At 38.5% G+C, this 22,887-nt stretch overlaps 1 protein-coding gene across 1 annotated transcript; it reads left to right on the plus strand.

Annotated features, from left to right (window-relative positions):
• Nucleotides 1–487: 487 nt before the first annotated feature.
• LOC148076480 (SHC-transforming protein 1-like) lies at nt 488–9,401 on the plus strand. Its single transcript, XM_087793431.1, has 13 exons — nt 488–577; nt 1,779–2,123; nt 2,190–2,260; nt 4,815–4,866; nt 4,922–5,035; nt 5,127–5,180; nt 7,390–7,441; nt 7,600–7,729; nt 8,154–8,289; nt 8,516–8,588; nt 8,756–8,846; nt 8,933–9,080; nt 9,148–9,401. The coding sequence occupies exons 2-13, from the start codon at nt 1,794–1,796 to the stop codon at nt 9,289–9,291; spliced, it is 1,395 nt and encodes a 464-aa protein (XP_087649557.1). The 5' UTR covers nt 488–577; nt 1,779–1,793; the 3' UTR covers nt 9,292–9,401.
• The last annotated feature ends 13,486 nt before the right edge of the window (nt 9,402–22,887 follow it).

Consider the following 22,887-nt stretch of genomic DNA (forward strand, 5'->3'; position numbering starts at 1 on the left):
TGGTAGGTCAGTATACGAGACCCCAGGGGTCAAATCTAGACTGGTAAGTAACTGGATGGATGGTTGACTTTATATCTGATCAACAAGAGTTTAAAACAAGCACCAAAACTGTATTTCACAACCTATATCACTATCTATATTAAAAATATATATTTTAAAGAAGCCAAGTTGTTTAAATGTATTTTATTGGAGTTAACGGCATTGCTTTACATAGACCATTTGAAATAAATATGTCTCTAAATATTAACTTGTTCTGTTGGTTTGAATTGTGTAAATGTTAAGTTCATATTTTATTAAATTAACATATCGATATTATTTTTAAATGGAAGGCGTATAAAAATAAATCTAATAGTCCAGATTATATACTCTGACGTTTCTACGTCTGACGGAAGCAAAGTATCTCCCACACTGCCCTCTGCTGGCAGTGACAGGTTACTGATCCGATACTCGCAACAGACGCTACTATCTTAACGTCTCTCATTATGTAAACGAACTTAAAAATAGAATAAATAAAACTTCAATATTCATTTATTTAAGATCAATTCTAGTGATATCTATATCAGTGATTGTACTTTTGGTAAGTGGACTTATGATGCTTTATATTACTTGTGTTTGATATACTATGACCAAACAAAACCTAAATCATTTAAAATGTTTGGTTTTTTTTCTGTGTTTTTATTTTCACGTTTTTCTTTTTTTGGTACGTTCTCTGCTGTGTTGCCAGTAATGCTAATGTTAGCAACTTAGCTTGTTACACCTGAAACTATTTGCTTCATGACAAACAAAATAATTTAAGTCTTACAACAAAAAAGGCATCAATTCGTAAATGCCTTTTTACCGCAATATGTGTAGAGTTGTTTTATCTATGAAGCACATGGTGTAAAGTTCAGAGAGTAAACCAAATCTCTACATTGTAATTGGTTTAAACTGGTACAGAACAATTGATTGATTTTATTACATGGATTTTATGTCGCATCAAGATTTAATATATTCATCCTTAATTATTACAAAAACAGTCCTTCAATTTTTAATATCCTTTTTGTTTTTTTCTAATGTCCGACTTCACTGTCTTGGTGGAATAAATATTCCAAAATCTTTTTAGAAATTGAAAAGAACGCTTGGTTTTTATACAAAATATCTAATCAAGTGCTGGAAAATATTTGACTCTAAAGAAAGCAGGAAAACACCTGCTTGTTATACAGTTTGAGAGGTTTATTGTCCTTATGATTTTTGTCTTTCTGTTCATGATTTTGTCAGGAAAAGGTTCCCCACAGATCTCTGTCCAACTGATCGACGCCAAATAAATCTGCTAAGATCTTCAGTAACTTCTCGATGCATTTTCACCATTTCATCTTTGTCTTCTCCTGTCGCCACTAACATGATTCAATCCACTGTATGTGTGTCACTGCGGGGAATGACTCACCCACGCTGCCATCCGATTGGACGACGGTGTACGGATGGGAAGTGGAGTGAGTGCTGGAGCTGCCTATCAATCTGCTTCTGCTTGACTTGCTACATCACTGGATGTGTGTGTGTGGGGAGGGATGTGTGTGTGGGGGGGGGAGGGAGCGACGGAGAACCTCTCATTCATGAAACCGAGTCAGTTCATTCATGAAAACCAAACCCTTCTTCTCTACCTCAGACTTTTGACTTCTACACATGCTGGTGAGCTATTTTCTGGAATGTGTTTCAATATTATTTTAACGTTCTTTTACTTGTTTCCTTCCATACTTATTGAAAGTATAAAGAATTTATTATTAATCTCCTTGTTTTTTCAGTTAGATTTGTAGAAAATGCTCAAGCGCAGCAAGTACGACCGTCTTCACAGCGACCCGCTGACCTCTTCCAGCGATTTTCCTCGTGGGCCGCTGTCTGTCAGGAGACCTTCATTCCTGAAGAACATTTTAACCAGTGGAGCCTCGGTGCACAGACCCACGTCTGGACTGGACCTGAAGGCACAGACGAGTCTCGCAGCAGATCGCCTATGGACCGACAGCCGGACTTTAGGAGAACATCCATGGAATACGAAAAGCTCCGGCTGCCCTTGTGACACCTTCTGTCGCTCCTGTGTGGGAGACGACCAGTGGATGATGGTGAAGAAGGTCTTCCACCATCACATCAAGGTACCTCCTGAACACTCTAACAAAAAATGTTTCGGTGCTGAATCGTGTGCTGGTCGTGTTCCTCAGTACTTGGGCAGTGTCGAGGTGATGCACTCCATGAGAGCTCTGGACTTGAGCACCAGGACAAAACTGACGCGGTAAGAACACATGAACCCTTGTGAATGTTTAGTACTTGTTCTTAAGCAGTTTACAGTTTGAAATTGTTTCTTAAAATGCCTTTTTTTATGTGTATATGATCTGGTATTAGTTTAACTGTCTCAGATTGGATTTAAGGAATACTTTTCCCGCTTTAAGTCCCTTCAAATAATTGGCCAGAATTTTGTCTGATATTTTTTCATGCATGTAGGGAATCTTTTTGTTTTGGAGAAGAATGTTTTCGGCTGAATGTTAGCAAGTGATAGGAAAGTCCTGAGCTTAAGTACGTTTATTAAATTTACTTAACCACATTAAATAATAATCTCTCGCTGATTGTGTTAGATACAATCTTTGACCCCTGACCTTAAGGGATGTTAACTTTGTGTTTGGAGTGAGATAATTAACGGCTTGTTAAACTGCAACGAAGATATAACAGCGACCGAACAGCTCTGTGCTTCACAAAGAATTCAGACGGACGTGTAAGCTTGTAAACTTTCTCACGCGTACAAGTAAAACATGTGACTCTAAACCAGATCTGATTTCTATTCTTTGTTTAAAGCATTAAGTCAAGACTCCTAATTTGACACTAAGTCCAATTAAGTTCTTGCTTCAACAATTTTTTTAAATCTGTGACAAGATTTATATCATTATACTGTCGTTGGGCTAGATATAGGATAAACTTTTCCAGATGATAGATTTCTGGGGCTGACCTCTGTTTCATATATGCAGTGAATAACACAATCACAGTCGGACCATAGACTTTAGGTGATGAATTTGTCAAAAAGAAAGAGTCGATCTCTTTACATAGAGTCGACAAGGCTGTCGTCTGAAAGAAGGTTTGAATTGAAACGTCATTGACTTCTTTGTACATCTGGCAGAGATGTTGTCAAAGTCACTCACATGTTTCAAATGTTTAATCTTTCTCTCCAACATGCAGTAAGTCTCTCATCGTGACCATGTTTTGAACTTATTACTTATTACTTATAAAGTCCTCCTCCGTCTGAAATCTCAGCGAACGAGAGGTTACGAGAGCGGAGTCCATTGTGACGTAATAATGGCTTCACTTCTCCTTCAGCCAGATGTAATCACGTCCCGCTATGTTTATACAACGAGTCCCTTGGAGGTGAAGACTTCCATGATTGATGACCTTGATGTTTGACCAATCACAGCAGAAGGGGCGTGGTTATGGTAAACAAGATGTAATCTCCAGATAAATGTATTCAGTGGGCGGGGCTTAAGATCATTTTTTTTATGTAAATATTTCAATGAAAAGAGAGTTTTTTACAAATAGACACTGATGATACAATAGAGTCCAACATCTATTTAAGACACACTTACATCAACATGTTAGTTGACCTCTAAGATCTTATTAGTTAATACTTTGGTAGGAGCATGTTTTTACTTGAGGGATCGGTTGGTTGTCAATAAAGAAGTCGTCAAGTATGATGGACATTAGAAAAGAAAGATAATTGTTTGTTATGAGGATCTACAAAAGGCCAAAGTAGATGTTAGCGAGTGCAATAGAATCCATACAATCATATACAAACCACATGTATGTGGTGTTATATTGTGTGGTTCAAAGGAGACATCAGGACGGAGAATACTCTTCAGCAGATGATGCCACACTCGTCGTTTGACTGGCTTCACGTGGTTCTTTTGCTTTGCATCAAATCAGGAAATGAGATTAAAAGTCGTCACATGTCGGAACACTTCACTTCACAGCAGGATGCAGCCGCTCCCGTGGACATTACCAGCTCTGTTCTTCAGCCGCCGGAAATCACATCGAACGCATTTTCTCTCGTCGGGCGGAAATGACTTTGGAAATAAAAACCACTTATGCTGTCAAAACATATTCATTAAGATCTTTAACATGTGATTCCTTAATCAGCGCAATAGGAAATTCAATTATTTTTTAAGTTTTATCAACAGTACAGCTTTATTTAACTGCAGTGTTCACTTAGTAGCATTAGTAAGTTTGTAGTTCAATAATATATACTGTCCAGAAATATTTTACATTATTTTAAAGGCAAATCATTTTTAAATTCTTACCGAACGTGAAGAAATGAATCAAGGTTTTTATATTCAGTGTTTTATTTTCCTTCTGTTTTCAGGTCAAAAGAGAAGTCGTTTTGCCTCCTGGAATATGAATAATTAAACGTATATAAATCATTAGATATTTTTTAAACTTCTTTAAGTTTCTGTAGCGCGTCAACATGGAATTCTTTTAAGATTTCACTTGTCATCTGCTTTTAAAGCCTGAAAGAGCTGCAGGCGTTCTGCTTTTATTACCATTAGTTTTCCTCAGGATACGCCAAACCGTCATTAAAGGAATCTGGGTTTCTAGACTTGTTCTCCTGAAGGAGTTCTTGGAGCTTCGCTGGAGTTTTTCATGAACTTGCTGAACCTTTGTTTTCTGATGTTCTACCAGATACTTTACCAGCTTTTCTCTTTAAACTTTTGGTACCAAGTCCAAATTCTTTGGCCAGTTGGTTGAAGGAATGAAACTTGATCTTTTTCCACCAGGATATTTATGCGTTTCTCACTTTGTTTCTCCAGAGAGTCGATCAGCAGATTATGTAAAAGAAAGTCGGCCGTAGAAGCTGAACAGGTGAGTCCCCAGCAGACATAAAATGATTCCTGTGAGTCTGATGTTTTGTGATCAGTCTGAAGGCAACATTCTGAATTCAATCCTGGGGAGGGAGAGGTTCTCCGGGACCAGCGTCATCCTCAGCGTCTCCTCCGAGGGCTTGACTTTAATCTCCGCCTCCTCGCTCAAGGTGTTTATTTTAATTTTCCCTTTTTGTATCATCTTAGATTTCTGTCTTTCTTTAATTAACTTGTAGTTTTATCTCTTCTTCTTCTGATCAGAAGCTCGTGCATCACTCCATGTCTGCCGTTTCCTTCGCCTCAGGAGGAGGACCAGTAAGATGTTTACAAATAATGAGTATATTTCACTGTTTGTGTCAAAAGAGTGTATCATTTTTGTAGAAATGTAGGACGAATGTAGACATGGTCGCTGTCAATAAGGCAGACGGGTCCAGAAGAACCATCTGCAGACTTCTAGTCCGTGGGTCATCTTCAGATGATCAAGCGTCATTTAGTTTTTTCCCCACAATTCTATTATTTGTAGCTTGACAGCAACAACATCAAATGTTGTTCAAAAACTGCATTTTAAATGTTGCATCAGTTTGGGGTTTTATTTGAGTTAAATAGGAATGTCAACCACAATATTTTGGTCATGCTTATTGTTAATTAAGGTCAAACTAAGTAAAGTAAGTAAGTAAAGGTTATTTGTAAAGCGCCTTTCTAGACCAGGGTCACAAAGCGCTTTAACAATCAAAAACAATATACAGTTAAAATACATGCTTTAAAAGGCCAAGACACATAAAACGAACACAGGGTCCCAGAAATCAAAATCCTGTTCAAATAAGAATATCTTAAGATGTTTCTTGAAGGAGTCAGTAGATCATCAAACACAGAGGGAGAGGAAGATCGTTCCAAAGCTTAGGAGCAACAGCCTGGAAGGATTTCTCTCCTCTGGTCCTGAACCGTGTTCAGGAACCATCAGTAGATTTTGATCCACAGACCTCAGAGCCCGAGCTGGGGTGTAAGTCTGGATCAGATCACTGGTGTAAGGAGGAGCCTGACCATGAATAGATCTGAAAGTAAGAACCAGAATTTTAAAGTTGATCCTGAAAGAAACTGGCAGCCAGTGAAGAGTTTTAAGGATCGGAGAAATGTGAGTTCTTCTACTAGAGCAGGTCAGAATTCTCGCTGCAGAGTTTTGTATGAACTGCAGGCGAGACAGATCCTTCTTGTTTAGACACGGAAATATAATGTTACAATAGTAAAGACAAGAAGACACAAACGCATGGATTATACGCTTTATACGCTCCAGATCGTGTTGTGACAACATTTTCCTAAGTTTAGAATTTTTTCTCAGTTGAAGGAAACCGTTTCTGGTCAGTTTTCAACAGTGTTGAACAACAGACATGTGTTTGTCAAATACAACACCCAGGTATCTCAGGCTCAGTTTGACTGAGTGGCCTAAGTCACCCAGGTACTGACTACAATAACCAAAGTTTCAGTTTGGTCCACATTCAGCTTCAAAGTTTTTTCCCTCAGCCATTGTTTGATTTCCTTGCGATCAATTGACTAAAATGCTCAGTGTCTGCAGCTCAGTTGGATCAAATGAGCAGTAAAGCTGGATGTCATCAGCAAAAATGTTGTAAGAAAGTAAAAAAAATGTTGTGAAAAATGATCGACACATAGTTCCTACAGGTTTCTGATATGATTAGAAAGTTGTTCTGTCGATCAGAAAATTACGTCAATTGACTGTAGTGTGCAGTTTCACATGATGTATCTGGGTCATTCTCTCTGTGTGCAGACCACTTCCCCATGTTTGAATTCAGGCCATTGATTGTGACTAAAACATGAATAAGAGGCGGGAGATCAACACAATAGTTGCAGTGAAAAATCAATGCGGCTCTGTTCGGATCCATTCAAACAAATGTCACCGTTACAATACAAGTTGTCACATTTCAAATGTAAAAGAATCTATGACGATCGCTTCAATACACTCATAGTCTCTATTCTGCTAATAAAGGCAGGTTTGAGATTATATTGGACCGTTAAGGATCACTGCAACATGTTTGTTTTTGCACAAAACTAAATATTTTTTTAATATATTAACTAAAAATATGGACATAAATTCAAGTCATATAAAATACTTTTCATTAACCATGCCCACTCTGCTGTGATTGGTCAAGAGTCAATGGTCAATTATACCCAACGACCTTCTAACCTCTGCAGACAGCTGCTGACAAACATAGTAAAATATCTTGACTATTATCGGAATAAATGATAAAGTCAAAGTACAGCAGAGTTGAGCTGATAATGACATGGTAATCACATTAATCCCTGGTGCCAAAGATTTGCTATCTTTCATATATTGTTATAGAAATTGTGTTTGTTATTCGGCATCATTGCTTGTGTGGAATTACAACAACATTCCAACTTGCAGCAGAAGTAGAAGAGAAAGAAGGCGAGTAAATACATTAAAAAATGAAGCAGGTAGTGCTGCGTTCAAGATTGATAAACGTCATGACAACATATTCTTCCTTTTTTTTAGGACTTGTCTGATTATGTTGCATATGTTGCCAAAGACACTAATAACTTAAGAGGTGAGTGTGTTTCCAACATTCTTACTAGTGTTTTCTCCTTTAACTCTGATTTGAGTCACCAGTGGTCGTCATGTTATGTTTGCCATCATAATGGATGGATAGATGGATGGATGGATGGATGAACTAATAGTTGCATAAATGTGGATCTGTCCTCTCAGCGTGTCATATCCTGGAGTGTCCACCCGGCAGATCCAGGGATGTGATCCACAGCATCAGCCGAGCCTTTGAGAGTCGCCTCCAGCAAGTTCTTGCTCAGGAACCTGCATCTCATCGCACTGACCCCACAAGGTTTGTTTCCATAACCTTTTAGCTAAACCCTTTTTTCTTATCTGAACCCTGCTCTTTAACCGAGTTCACATTTTGTGTAGTAATGACAGCGGACAACAACAAAAAGTGTGTTTTATGTGTGTACCTTTTGGTGCATCTGTGTGTAAAGAAGCTTGTTTTTTGGGTTAATCTATTGTTTTATTTAAAAATAAAATATTTAACTTTAAACTAATTAAAGTAATATCATTTAAATAACCTCATAGTAAACGAACTTGAAACGGCCACAAGAGGGCGCAAGCGATGCCTTTGTCAAAGGCTGGTATAAATCTAAGAAAAAGGTTATCATGAGTTTGTATAAACTATTTATTATGATGGAGCCAATGTCATATTAACAGCACGTGTGTGTCCAATTGAGTTGGCGTGACGTTGATCATTCCGTGTACAGTATCTGGGACCTTCAGAGCCTGGAGGGATCAATCTGGACGAGGAACAAACCAAAGGCCTGTCGTGCTCATCCCGAGTATTACAATGTTATTCCTGGAAAAGAATGGAATGCTTCGAGAGAGAGTGACATGACACCAGTGAGTTGCTCTATAAAACATTAGAAGATATATCAGGTTGTTTTGGGGGCAACAGACGGATGGAAGAAATGTTTAATATCTGATTAAATGTATGTAGTTTTGTGACCAAATGTCTGTTTTAACTAGAAATAAATTATAAAAAGACTCAGACGAACGAGCCAGTTTGTCTCAAGACCCAAATAAAACATATTTAAACGTTTTTTTCTAACTGTCAAATCCTCTCCAGGCTCCTCCCTCTCGTCCCGTTTCTCTTTACGAAAATTGCTCCATCTTAGATGCTACACCAGCGACCCCTGCAGGTAGTTATGAGCACGACACCAATATGTCTCAACTGCAATAAAACACTTTTTGAAAAGCTAATCGAGAATGTTTGTTGAGAGTAATAAACTTGATGCTCACTTTTCTTAGGCAGTAACCGATGATATAAAGGTTTAAATGAGATTTATTTCAATCTTGATCTCTGCAGACACACAGGTCTCTGGGATCAGATCTGATGATCGACTCTCAGAAACATGGAGACGAACTAAGATCAGGGACGAGATCTGGTTTCATGGAAGGTAATAATTCATCGTATTAACAGATAATTGGACGTCTTTTACCTAATAGTAATTATTTCCACTTGCGTTCACATCATTTCCGTCAGGTTGGGTCGACTGAGGGCCGAGTCTCTTCTACGTTGCCGCGGCGATTTCTTGGTGCGAGAGAGCAGCTCTTCGTCTGGACAGTACGTCCTCAGCGGGCGAGATGCTGTGACGGTGCAGCATCTGCAGCTGCTGGATCCAAACGGACAGGTGGCACATTAACACGTGACGCACCTGGAAAAAGGCAGAAACGGCAATAATGTTTTTTTGATTCTAGATCCGAACCCAAGATCGCGTTTTCTTCGACATCAGTCATCTGCTGCGTTTTCACATGGACACTCTGACGCCCATCGTCTCTGGAGGCAGTGAGCTCTACCTGATGAAGCCGGTTCTTCAAAGCTCTGGACTAGAACATGTTTGAGAAGCTCGTAAACATGTTGAGTCATGAACATTCTTCTTCTTTATTCCTCCTCTGGTACTTTTGTAATGTACACCAGAGTACCTGAACCTTAAACCAAATTTTTGTCAGAACACTTTTGTATCTTTGTCTTCTTTTTTTAGCACTATCTACTGGTTTAATTTCATCTTCTCCCCCATTTCTCCCCCATTTCTCCCCCAGCCAAGTTTACGTAGGTGAGTTTTAGAGTTTTAAACAACTATCATTTCAGGGTTTATTCGTGAAGTTACAAATGTAACTGGAGGTTTTATATACGGTATTTTCAGAAATGTAATAAAGGCAAACTTGATTATAATAATAATAATAATAATAGTAATAATATTTTATTTATAATGCACTTTACATTTACGAACTAAATCGATTTTTTCAAATTATTGGTTTGTAAAAAAAAATACATTTTCAGGATGAAAAAAACAACAAAATAACTTCCAGTTTCACAGATAATGTTTGAATGTAAAAATCTGTGTATAATGTGGGACCAAAACTTAAGAGGAAATGCAAAAATAAAAGAAACATAATTAAAACGGTTCAGGAAAAATAAACAAAGACAATGTAAAAACAAAAGTTCTAAAACGGCTCTAAAAGTATTTAGAGCCGTTTAAAATGTTTTAAACGAAAATGTCGATTTAACACATAAAAACTGTTAAATGGAGTTTCTGTGGTAAATGATTATCTTTACTTATACATTCATCTTGTTCCCAAATCCACAGGGTGGCGCTAGAATTCTACAGTTAATTTTACTGAACAGAATGAAAGTTTTTTTTTTTTAAAGTGAACTGAAGCCTTTATAACTGATAACAAAAGCGTGAATTGTGGGTATTTGTGTGTTACAAACCAATAATTCCTGTTCATACTTTTAATGCATTCATTTTTATTTTCTGTTTCTAGCGTCCACCAGTGTCCTCCTCCTGGAACACACTGACGCAGGAACTTCACATCATTCCAGCAGGTTTGTTCAGGGAAAAAAGGGGGCGACCTACTGGAAAACAGGCAGGTGGTCATAATGTTATGACTGATCAGTGCAAGTATCTGGAGCTGCTGAAAGCATGAACAGCAGCTTCGGTCTGAGATGATTTGATGCGAGAAGAATGCTTGAGTTCAGGCCAAGAGCATCCGTGGAGAGAGCGGCTCTCGGGGTCTCACCCACATTAAAAACACCCTCTGCACAGCCGAGGAGCGTCACGGCACCAATTTAGTGAATTATGGAAAACCCAAACTTAAAAGAGCCATCATAAAAAAAAAAATCTAATCCTCTTAAATCCCAGAACATGGTCATTAGTGGAAAATTAACAGGTTTTTCTTATTTCCGAGCTCCAGTCCGTCCCTCTGGGAGCTCGCTGACTCACCACGTACCTCGCCCCGAAATACTCACCAAAAACAACAATGACCTAGTGTCTGACGCCAGACATGTGAGCTCTGCTGATGGTCACATGATGTCAGGCCTGTGAGGTCACCGCCTGACCCCCGCCATATGTTCCAGATATTCCGCCGGGGTCAGTGTGTGACCGTTGAATATTGTTCGGTGGATGTTCATGTTGGTTAAATCATGGATCAATGTGATAATAGAAATGGAATGTGGGGGATTTTCTATTATCTCGCATCTTTAAAATTAATTGTGAGGGCGAGTGGTAGTAACTCAAGATGACCCCGTTTTATCTGGAGTTCTAATTTGATTTCAACGTTTTGGCTCTTGTATTGTTAACTGTTTTAGTGCGTTTTGAGAAGTGTTGCATCCAAGTCAGTGTTGTTCCATTGTTACATCTGCCAAGTAGGTTATGTGATTGTTCGCCTTTAATCGAATGTATCAAATACTGTTGAATGTATTTCAATATTAATTGCGGAGAAAATTGATGATAAAACAAGGAATGGATTATCCATCTGGATCAAGGGTGGTTTTAAGGGTTGAATCGTTCACTTGTATGGCCTCTAACCGCCGCACATCTGCCTACAGAATGAGCCAGAAAAATGAAAACCTGACTTCATAAATTACAGATTTATAATGGATAATAACCCATTCAAATCACTTAAAATCAGAATCAAAAACTGTTATTTCCAGTGTTGTAAACGTAACACAATCATTTGTTGTGGTGACATTACACAGTATAAAAATGAAATAATACGAGAGTAAATTCACTTCATGCTTTTTTTTGGGGTTGCTACGTAAGATTTTAAGAGCTATGGTGGTTCCAGGTCAAGAACTTCAGTCATAGAAATGTACTTTATTGATTGTATTGTGTTATCATTAGAGCAGACCTGGGGGCCACATGCAGGCCCTTTGACTGTATTTACGCGGCCCTTGTAATGTCAATGTTTGATCATGTATAAATGGTTCTAATGCATTAAAAAGTGTATTTTTTATTTATTATTCATTTACTTTTTCACATAACACTTATTATATTATTATATATTATTAGAACACTTTTTCCCTCCTTTTGGTGTCTAATTTTTCGAGTATATATTAATCCCTGAAAACATTTTTTTTAAGTTAGTTGAAGAAATATTATGAAAAAAACTTGTATATACAAGAATACAATTGCAGCTTATTTATCTTAATAAATGTCACATTTGTCAAAGACATATGTCTAATAAATGTCAAAAGACATATGTCCTTTTATTTAGGGATTTCTTTTCTTCTTTCTTTTTGCTTGACGGCCCCTAACAACGTTTACAGACTTTAATGTGGCCCTTGAAGAATTATAATTGCCCACCCCTGCATTAGAGTGTTGTTGATCGATGTACTGATGGATACATTTACTCTCTCATTGCTTCTCTGTGTCACTTTCACTGGAAAGAGAAATCTAAGATTTCTATTCTGTGACTCAGGTTGTTCAGTAAAAAACATTACTCACTTCTTCCTTTGGTAATTCGCAGGAGCTAATCCCAGAAACTTTCATTCACCGCCTGATCGGGCTGTTTTGAAAGGGGGGAGCGAGGGGGAGCGAGGGGGTGATGGTCTGGGCAGTGGACTATGATTATTACAGATCCAGTCTGAGCTGCTGCCACCGACTCTGACGGCGTAAATGATAATGATCTGCCAACTGGCGTCCGTGAGGAGCGTCCAGTGATGTCACCGCTGTGAGGTTCTCCTGCACGTTCACCTCAGTCGACCAACCGTAGACGTTGCTCAACGGTCCTTGTTGTCGGGTTCTTGGGTTACTCCCGGAGAGTGGATTTTGGTAACAGATCGAGGGGTGACCGGTAGCTGAAGGTTCAGCTAAGGTAACGTTGAGAGAGAAAGTTAAAGAAAAAACGTGAGAGCCTGGAAGAAGAACTTCCCTCAAACCGGGGCGTTCCGGGTTATAGTTTTTTGGATGAATCTCGTCCAAGTCTTAACAATATTCTGCAATGTGAGTGGAGTTTAAAATTACATTTGGGCCATTCCTTCCCCTCACAATATGTCTAGTACAATCAATTATTTAAGACATAAATCTATACTAGTTTTTAGTAGAGATTTATGAAGTAAGATTTTATTTTAATCCTGCTGATTGAAACCAGAACTGTTGATGCTAGCTCGCTAGCTAAGATAGCAATCCTACCATTTCGTTTAAGAATATCTTCTCATTATATTACAGTTGAATATAATGAAAAATAAATTGTCGATCCATTATCCATATTTGTGGCTTAAGCTGTATAACAACCAAAAAGAGCAGATAAATGAAAGTGTGTGGTAGGAACTTGCCTGCTTGAGATCTTGGCTCCTGTAAGGGTTTAAGTGATTTAATCTACTGTCTTGTTGTGAAGAGAAATTGTAGTAATTTTTGGCAAAAACGATAGTCATGAAATGACCTATTGAGGCGTGTCCTCTTTTAATCCTCGTTATCTCAGGGTCAAGTGACCTCAAGGCCCGAAAACAAAGGTGTTTGTGGTATCCCTTGTGTTTTCTCTAGGTCAAAATGAATGACGTCCACCACTGCATATGCATTTCTGAAAGCCAGGGAGGTCGTTCACCCTGACCCAGAAACAATACAAGGTTTTTCTTGGTGTTATCTTGATCTTTTTAGTATATATTTTTGGAGTATTAATTTTTTTGATTGTTTAAGCGCTTTATAAATATAAATGATTTACTTACTTACAAACACATTTGTTTTCGAGGCTCTTGTTCACCTTGACCCTGAGATAAAACAAGGGGTACCACAAACACATTTGTCTTCGTGGCCTCCGGGTCACCTTGACCCAGAGACAACACAAGGGATACCACAAACACATTTGTTTTCGAGGCCTCTGAGTGTCACCTTGACCCTGAGATAACAAAAGGGCAAAACATTCCCAGAGGTGCTCGGGGGTAAAAGAAGGAACAAGAATGAAGAAAAGAAGAATTGATTTAATGGAAATCATTAAATATAATAAGTCACACAAGTGAAGTCATAATAAATATGTTTTTGTAAATTGCTCTTGACATGAAGACGACAAAGAAACGGCCATAAAAAACGTTTTATATTCAGATCCAGATGTTTTAAATTTGCAGATGAACGACTATTATTTAATTATTCATCACACATTTCTCACCATGAGTTGAACAGAGAACTTGTTAAAAGAATCGAGGCTGAAGTCAAGAATCTGGGTCACCGGGTGTTCCTTACACAGACCTGGACGGGTCCAGGAATATACTCAAGGTTTTCAGGAACCTGCATAGAAGGTCAGGTCAAGGCCGGTATCAACAACAGGAAAGTGAACTGGAACAATGAAAGGCACCAGGAAGTGTCTCAACTTGCACAATCATTCGTCCGCCGAAAAAAACTCTCTTGTTTTTGTTCAATGGAGACACATGTGTTCTTCCGTGGATGCAGTTAAAGAGGAGCCAGAATTTTTTTATGTGTCCTCGGTAAACAAATGCAACAAATGCAAAAAAAAAAGAAGACAAATTGCTTTTTGTCCCTCGACCTATTTCCTGTTCCCACAAGTCAGGAACCGGCGATGGCTGCGTGTGGAGAGACATGGGAGTGATGTGAATGAATACATACAGCGCCGGGTGTGCATGTGAGCGCGTGCGAGCGTCCAGGCAGCGGCTTCTCTCGTTGTATAAAACATCGCATGTCTCGGAGACTGTGAGAACCGACCCGGAGTTAAGCAAATCTCTAGGGAAATTGATTCATCTTTGTTGTGCAGGATTTTTAAAATCTACTCGGTGATTTGTAGTGACAACATGTTGTTTTCAATTATATGAGGGTGAACGCTCTTTTGGGTTCCATGTCGTCCTCAAATACCAGCGTTTAAAAAACAAGATACACTCATCCTTAGAGGTTGAATCTTAGAATAGAAGAAGAGACTGAGATAAGTCGTTTATCACAGACTCAAGAGTAGAGAATTTGGTGAGTTTTTTTTTTGTCTGTAAAGAAGAAAGAAGGTTGAAATCAGGGGGTCATTTGAGGTTTGTTTTTAATTACAAATATTTTAACATACTTCTCCATATGTAGCTTCATATTTAACATGTTTTAGTGTTTCCTCTTGAGCTTGAAAATGTCAAACATTATGACTTTCCAAGAAACCTCTTTGGTTAAATTTATAATTTAAATATATTTTTAAACCTCTATTTTATGACAAAAGTTCATTTTTGGTTTGTTTAGTTCGGTGTAAATGTACATCAGTGCCATTACACGATTATAATGGTTAAATGTAATAGTTCAAAGGTTAAAACTTGTAAATGGATAAGCCTGGTAGATTATAACAACGTTATAATACTTGGTTTAAAAACACAACAAATTAAAATTGAATCAATTAATAACTTTATTTTCTTAAAATATTGTTACCAGATTAATAGCTTCTATGTGTCAATTTTGTGCGTTTAATTATTTAAAAAAAAAAACTTTAAAAAAAATTAAGCTTTTCAATATAACATTTATGTATATTGTTTATTCAATATAAAAATAATTGATTTTGTTTATTCAACATAAAAGCATTTCAACATTTGAAATGTTAAATTTAATCATTTAGTATTAGGATGTCACTGATCCATGTTTGACCCACTGGTGTAGGTTCTTACGCACACATTTGTTGTACATGACACATGACGAACTCTGCCACGCCCTCTCTCTGGATCGCCGACCACGCCCACAAACTCCCAGGTCTCTCAGGGATGAAAAAATGTGCTTCTTTCAAGATGTTTACCCTCAACAATCCTAGAGAAGAAAACCTCCACCAAAAACCAAGCTGCTTAGAAAGCAGATGATCTAACGAACATCGCTACTCTGGCTGTGGAATGTCTTGAGATGGTAGTGAACTCAGCTCAGGGTGATCCTGCACAGACGGACTTGCTGACTTCTAAATTGCCCTGAGATGTAAACTGAGACCGAAAACAATTAAAAAAAACCCCGTCAGATTTAGCTCCCGCTGCCACGTGGAGCTGCCAGATACGTTCTGCCAAACCTTGTCTTGTCAACGCTTGTCACCAGCCGACCGTCTCTGAGATTAAGAGTTGAAAAGTCGTTGAACAGGCGTCTGAGGTTCGGTGGGTCAGATGTGACTGATATCACGGGCTGGGATCCTTCAGGTCCCTCACGAGCTCCTACATCATCGTGAAAGGTCTTCATTAATGACTCGAGGAGAATAAAAGGGAATTCCCAAAGTTTTTACTGCTTGTTGTTTTCAACTTTTTCGTCCTCCAAGCCCTCGCACCCAATATGTGGCGCGCCGTGTGACGAGGACCATATGGTGGCGATGATGATGAAAAAAAGGACACGCATGTTGTTGCCGGTACCAGAAAAGCGGGTCGAGGGGACGGCGCTGAGAAATATGAAAAAGAGGCTCCTTCTCCTGCTCTGCTGGTTTTTCTAGAAATATTTCACATTAATATTGGCAGCGCTCGTGCTGCAAGAAGACAAAAGGAAATGAACCGTGGCGTCCGGAGCCAAAGACAACACAGTGTGTGAGAAAGTCTCGCTACGGTTTCAAGCCGTCAGACCCCGGAGCCGCCGGGGGCCCAGCAGAACCACCTGAAGTCCTGTTTGTACACGGCGGGCTCTTCTTGGCTCGTTCGTTTATTGTTTAGCAAAACCTCGCCGGCTATTTTAGGGAACAACCTTTTTTGGTCAACTCACGGTGAAATAAAGCGTCTCAGCCAAGACTCGGACGGGGGCGGGGGGGGGACGGGGGGACGGGGGCCACATCTCCACGGCGACCGTCTCACTGGAAATGACGTCCGGTCTACGAAAGGTAGAGCTGAGGACAGAGACTCGGTTTCATTTTCATATGGTGGCTCCTCAGCCTCGGGGCCAGCACTAATGACTGTTTACTTGTGGTGTGGAGTTCGATTCCCGCTGTGCAAAGACCTGGGTCAGGACGGGGACAGTGACCTCGATATCTTTTTTGGAGAACACCATCGGAGTCGCCTCGAGGGGTCACGGGTTTTCAAACTCGAAACACAAAAGAGTAAAAAAAAAAGTTGAGGTTGTTGCACCAACTGAGTCAATATTTTTCTGTAACTTTTTTCACTTCGTCACAGCGTTATCATGTGAGACACTGGACACATGGAGACAAATGAAGGGACACCAGAAGAAGTGGGTCCTGGGGACCACATGCGGACCTTTCACTGTATTTATGTGGCCCCCATGAGTTAAACTAATCATGTAGAACTTTCAGACAGTGGTGAACTAACTCATTTATCAATTAAATTAATTTAATTTTGTTTGTATTACTATTTATTTGTTACCGGTTTAACTCTTCAAATGACTTTTATGTTAATATTTTGGACATTTCTTCTATATTTAAATATATATTATAAACTTTTTAAAAAGTGTATTCAACATCAAATAAAATACTGTAAAATGAAACATTTTCTATTAGCTTTATTATAATGTATTTGTTATGACATACTTTTCCTTGTTACTTCACTTTGTTTTAGTTGTATTTACACCCATCTCTTGTTCTTTGTCCCTTTCCATCCATCCATCCATCTATCCATCCATCTAAATATCTAAACATCCATTCATCCATCCATCCATCCATCTAAATATGTAAACATCCATTCATCCATCCATCCATCCATCCATCCATCCATCCATCCATCCATCCATCCATATATCCATATATCCATATATATATATATATATATATATATATATATATATATATATATATATATATATATATATATATATATATCCATTCATCCATCCATCCATCCAACCATCCATCCATCCATCCATCCATCCATCCATCCATCCATCCATCCATCCATCCATCCATCCATCCATCCATCCATCCATCCATCCATCCATCCATCCATCTAAATATCTAAACATCCATCCATCCATCCAACCATATATCCATATATATATATCCATCCATCCATCCATCCATCCATCCATCCATCCATCCATCCATCCATCCATCCATCCATCCATCCATCCATCCATCCATCCATCCATCCATCCATCCATCCATCCATCCATCCATCCATCCATCCATCCATCCATCCATCCATCCATCCATCCATCCATCTAAATATCTAAACATCCATCCATCCATCCAACCATATATCCATATATATATATATATCCATCCATCCATCCATCCATCCATCCATCCATCCATCCATCCATCCATCCATCCATCCATCCATCCATCCATCCATCCATCCATCCATCCATCCATCCATCCATCCATCCATCCATCCATCCATCCATCCACCCACCCACCCACCCCTAATATTGATTTATATATTAACATCCAATAATCGACAGGTACTTGTGTTCCACATTAAACGATGATGTCGAGTTTAAATATCGAGGTACCATAACTGAAGCTGACGCATTGAAGTTAAATGGAAACATGAAAGTAGGTCGGAGGATCGTTCCTGACTCTAGCAACTGTGGCGTCTACAAACGTCATCCTGGAAGTTGGAAACTCTCTGAGCTGGGAGTGATTCAACTTGTTTGCATTCCTGTTGCTCCCCAGTTGACGTTCTTGAAAGATACTTGTTTGTGTTTGAGTTCCACGAAAGTTGGACGTCTCCATGTGAGTGTCAGTCAGAGCCTCGACTGATAATACAGTCCAAACCACCGCACACAAGACTCATCAGCGTGACACTTCCAGATGAGGCGTTCAGGGCCTCGTTACCTTTGCTTATCTGTCTCCATCAGTTACAACATGACGCCTTTAAAGGGCAACTACTGTGAAAACTCTCCAGACTCACTCCCATGTTTCAAATGTTGAAGTCTTCCTCTCATGCAGAGAGTTCCTCATCATGACCATGTTCTGAACTTATTACTTTATGAAGTTCTCGTCAAATGAGAGGTTACGAGAGCCGAGTCCCATATGACGTAAGATTGGCTCTACTCCTCCTCCTCCAGCCAGCTGTAATCATGGCACTCTTTGTTTATACAACGAGTCCCTCAGAGGTGGAGATTTCTGAGATTGATGACGCGTGGTGACAAACCTCGATTCTTGACCATTCACAGCAGAGTTTTCAGTGGGCGGGGCTTAAGCACATTTTCTAAATTATATATTTTAATGGAAAAGTAGTTTTAAGAGAGGTCCAAGATCACTTTAAGACACACTTAAATCAACACATTAGTTGACCTTTAACCTTTCAATTATGTTTTTTTCTTAAGATGGCCGCTGTTTATCATTTGACTCAAAAGTCCGGCTCATATTGTCATGAAGATGGAAATAATTTGAGTTGATAAAATAACGTACAAGAGTTAAATAAGGATATTTTTTTCAGATGCAGGATAGTTTTCCGTCACTGACCCAGTTCACCTTGAACTCTCTCCTAGACAGGAGGTCAACCTTCCAATCGATCTTCACGCTCCGTGACATGCTTCGGTGATGTAGGAATTTAAAAAAAGCGTAACTGGAGTAAAAGCCTCTCACTAGTGGTCGTGTTTTTAAACTCGCAAGACAGTTTTTCTAGATGCTGTCAGGGTGTGGAGCCACCAGCTCTCAGTATTTGAACCTCATGAGATCAGAGTCATGTGAATATACTTTGATTTCATTATATTGTTGGTATTAAATACTATTTTCATGTATTTATTCAATTACATTTATTCTTTTCTATTTTTTTTTTCATGAATGTATTTATTACACTCTTTTATAAGGTCATTGGCTTTAAACCCTTGGTCAAAGTGGCCCGGAGGCCTGAAGACAAATGTGTTTGTGGTATCCCTTGTGTTATCTTAGGGTTAAGGTGACCCAGATGCCTGAAGACAAATGTGTTTGTGGTATCCCTTGTGTTATCTCAGGGTCAAGGTAAACCGGAGGCCTGAAGACAAATGTGTTTGGGGTATGCCTTGTGTTATCTCATGGTCAAGGTGACCCGGAGGCCTGAAAACAAATGTGTTTGTGGTATCCCTTGTGTTATCTCAGGGTCAAGGTGAACCAGAGGCCTGAAGACAAACTTGTTTGAGGTATTCCTTGTGTTATCTCAGGGTCAAGGTAAACCGGAGACCTGAAGACAAATGTGTTTGGGGTATGCCTTGTGTTATCTCATGGTCAAGGTGACCCGGAGGCCTGAAAACAAATGTGTTTGTGGTATCCCTTGTGTTATCTCAGGGTCAAGGTGAACCAGAGGCCTGAAGACAAACTTGTTTGAGGTATTCCTTGTGTTATCTCAGGGTCAAGGTAAACCGGAGACCTGAAGACAAATGTGTTTGGGGTATGCCTTGTGTTATCTCATGGTCAAGGTGACCCGGAGGCCTGAAAACAAATGTGTTTGTGGTATCCCTTGAGTTGTCTCTGGGTCAAGGTATATGGTACATATGCAGTGGTGGAGGTTGTTTTTCGCGCCTGCGGGTCACCTTGACCCTGAGATAACACAAGGGATACCACAAACACATTTGGTTTCAGGCCTCCATTTCTTTAAGAGTAAGAACCAAAGGTTATTGCCTAAATAGAGAATATTAGTGGATTTAGAATCTTTAATACAAAAAAAAAAGAAGATGTAATTCTGCTATAATCTGCCAATACCTCTGACTGAAGGGGTCCCTTAGGGGCCTTGGCCTGGGGTGGCATCCAGAAGGGAATTATTTAAAGGTCATCAATCCTTTCCTTTGCTTTTGGCAGTTTCAAATTTTCATTTTTATAAAGCAAACGGGTTGGGTTTTGTCAGTTAACGACGAATAAAGTTTGATTCGATTTGAAAATGCTGGTTCTAGCAGCTGCTGAAAGTGTTTCACTGAAGGTGCAATGACTGTGTCATATTAAGAGAGGAGGAATCTCTTCTGGTTTAAGAATTATTGAGGAATGGTTGGAGGTGGGCCGCCTCTTTATTTGCAGGGTGTGTCCACAGACACGGAGCAGTGTGTGTGAAAACTATCACTGCACTGGACAAATTCCTCCAAACTCACACCAGACACAGTGTAAATATTAACAGGATGTAATTCAAGGGTAGAGAATTTGGATAATAGAAAATCTTTATCGATATCAAATGTATTTGTCACAACCAATCAGAAGTCTATAACCACATGCTGTTCGATGCTGTGATTCAGCGACTTCTGCAGAATTTCAGGCTGTTTTTAGGATTTTTTCACCGATTCTTTTCCTTCTATTCGTGTCAATCCTTAAGCTAGTCTGGACAGTTTCTCCGGTCACCTCAGGATCTTGAAAGGTTTAATTGAAGGTTTAATTCTTTACGGAGGCGTTGACCGCTGAAACATTTTTGTACATTTATTGAAATGTTTCTTTTATGAGATTAGTCTTGAGTCTTGGTTAATGTGGCGAAGAGAAAACCCAGTTACCCCATTGACAGATTTAGTTGTGTTCGCTTGGGTGTCTTTGGCTAGCTAGCTAACTTACTAGCTAATTCATTTAGTTTAAATAATGTGTTATTTAAAATGGGGTCTTTAAACTAGATACATGTCTATCCACCAGTATATCTGTTGTACGCTTGCTGTACAGCTAGCTAGCAAGCTAACTTAGGATACTTTGATGCAATAATTAATGTATTACTATTTGTAATATTTAATATTGTGCTGTATTTCTCTCTTTAGCTAGTTATCTGTCTGTCTTAAGCTAGCTAGGTCTTTATATACCTGTCTGTCCTTCTGTCTTCCGCTTGCTGTACAGCTAGCTAGCAAGCTAAGTTAGTACTTTGATGATATAATTAATGTATTACTATTTGTAATATTTAATATCATGCTGTATCTCTGTCTTTAGCTAGATAGTTATCTGTCTGTCTTAGGCTAGCTAGGTCTTAATATACCTGTCTGTCTTTTGTCTTCCACTTGCTGTACAACTAGCTAGCAAGCTAAGTTAGTATTTTGATGATATAATTAATGTATTACTATTTGTAATATTTAATATCATGCTGTATCTCTGTCTTTAGCTAGATAGTTATCTAGGCTAGCTAGGGCTTAATATACCTGTCTGTCTTTCTGTCTTCCGCTTGTTGTACAACTAGCTAGCAAGCTAACTTAGGATACTTTGATGAAATAATATGTATTACTATTTGTAATATTTAATATTGTGCTGTATCTCTGTCTTTAGCTAGCTAGTTATCTGTCTGTCTTAAGCTAGCTAGGTCTTTATATACCTGTCTGTCTTTATGTCTTCTGCTTGCTGTACAACTAGCTAGCAAGCTAACTTAGGATACTTTGATGAAATAATTAATGTATTACTATTTGTAATATTGAATATCGTTCTGTATCTCTGTCTTTAGCTAGTTAACTGTCTGTCTTAAGCTAGTTAGGTCTTTATATTCCTGTCTGTTCTTCTGTCTTCCGCTTGTTGTACTATTGGCTAGCAAGCTAACTTATGATACATTGTCAAAATTATTTATTATTTAATTGAATGTTGCCTGTCTTTCTCTTGCTATATATACCTAGCTAGTAAGCTCACACAGTATCCACTTTTTAAATAATGTTTTATTTCTTATTATTTCTGGGTATGTATATAGCTAGATACATACCTAACTTAAGTATTTCTATTTGTCGTTGACTAATTTTGGATACTTTGATTAAATTATCTGTATTACTAGTTATAGTAACATTTAATATTGTGCTGTACATCTGTCTTTAGCTAGCTAGTTATTTTTCTGTCTGTCATCTGCTTGCTGTAACTAACGTAGGATACACTTTTTAAATAATGTTTTTTTTAACATTATTTTGTCCTCTAGCTAGCTACTCATTTGCCTGTCTTTAGGTTTAGGATTCCTGTATTATTAGTTGAATTTTATTTAATAGTGTGTCTCTTTTCTAGTGGTTCATTCCTACAAGACGATCAAATTGTTATTAATTTGTGTTGTATTAGTGTTTACATTTACTTTTGGGATTTCAATGTTACATTAAATACACAATTTGATACAATTAAATACGCATCAAATTTACAGTTTTTTTCTTTATCAAAGCCCAAACATAAATCTGCTTTACCATCTTTCATTTAGGCTTTAGTAAGTAAGTAAGTAATTTTTATTTGTATAGCGCTTTTCCAGACCAGGGTCACAGAGCGCTTAAACAATCAAAACAATATTCAATAAAGTATATACTTTAAAGATCAAGATAATACTGATAACACAACAGGAGTTCCAGAAAATCAAGGAAAAGCCTGAACAAATAAAAACGTCTTAAGATGTTTCTTGAAGGAGTCAGTGCACTTTAAACTAGTATTTGAACCCACAGTTAAAGTTGA

Source organism: Callionymus lyra, chromosome 6 (assembly GCF_982586985.1).
Source record: "Callionymus lyra chromosome 6, fCalLyr1.hap1.1, whole genome shotgun sequence".
NCBI classification, from domain to species: domain Eukaryota; kingdom Metazoa; phylum Chordata; class Actinopteri; order Syngnathiformes; family Callionymidae; genus Callionymus; species Callionymus lyra.

Coding starts and splice junctions, on each gene's coding strand:
- LOC148076480 (XM_087793431.1), top strand. CDS start 1,794: ATGCTCAAGCGCAGCAAGTACGACCGTCTTCACAGCGACCCGCTGACC. Junction 2,124..2,189: donor TCTTCCACCATCACATCAAG/GTACCTCCTGAA, acceptor CGTGTTCCTCAG/TACTTGGGCAGTGTCGAGGT. Junction 9,081..9,147: donor TGCTGGATCCAAACGGACAG/GTGGCACATTAA, acceptor TTTTGATTCTAG/ATCCGAACCCAAGATCGCGT.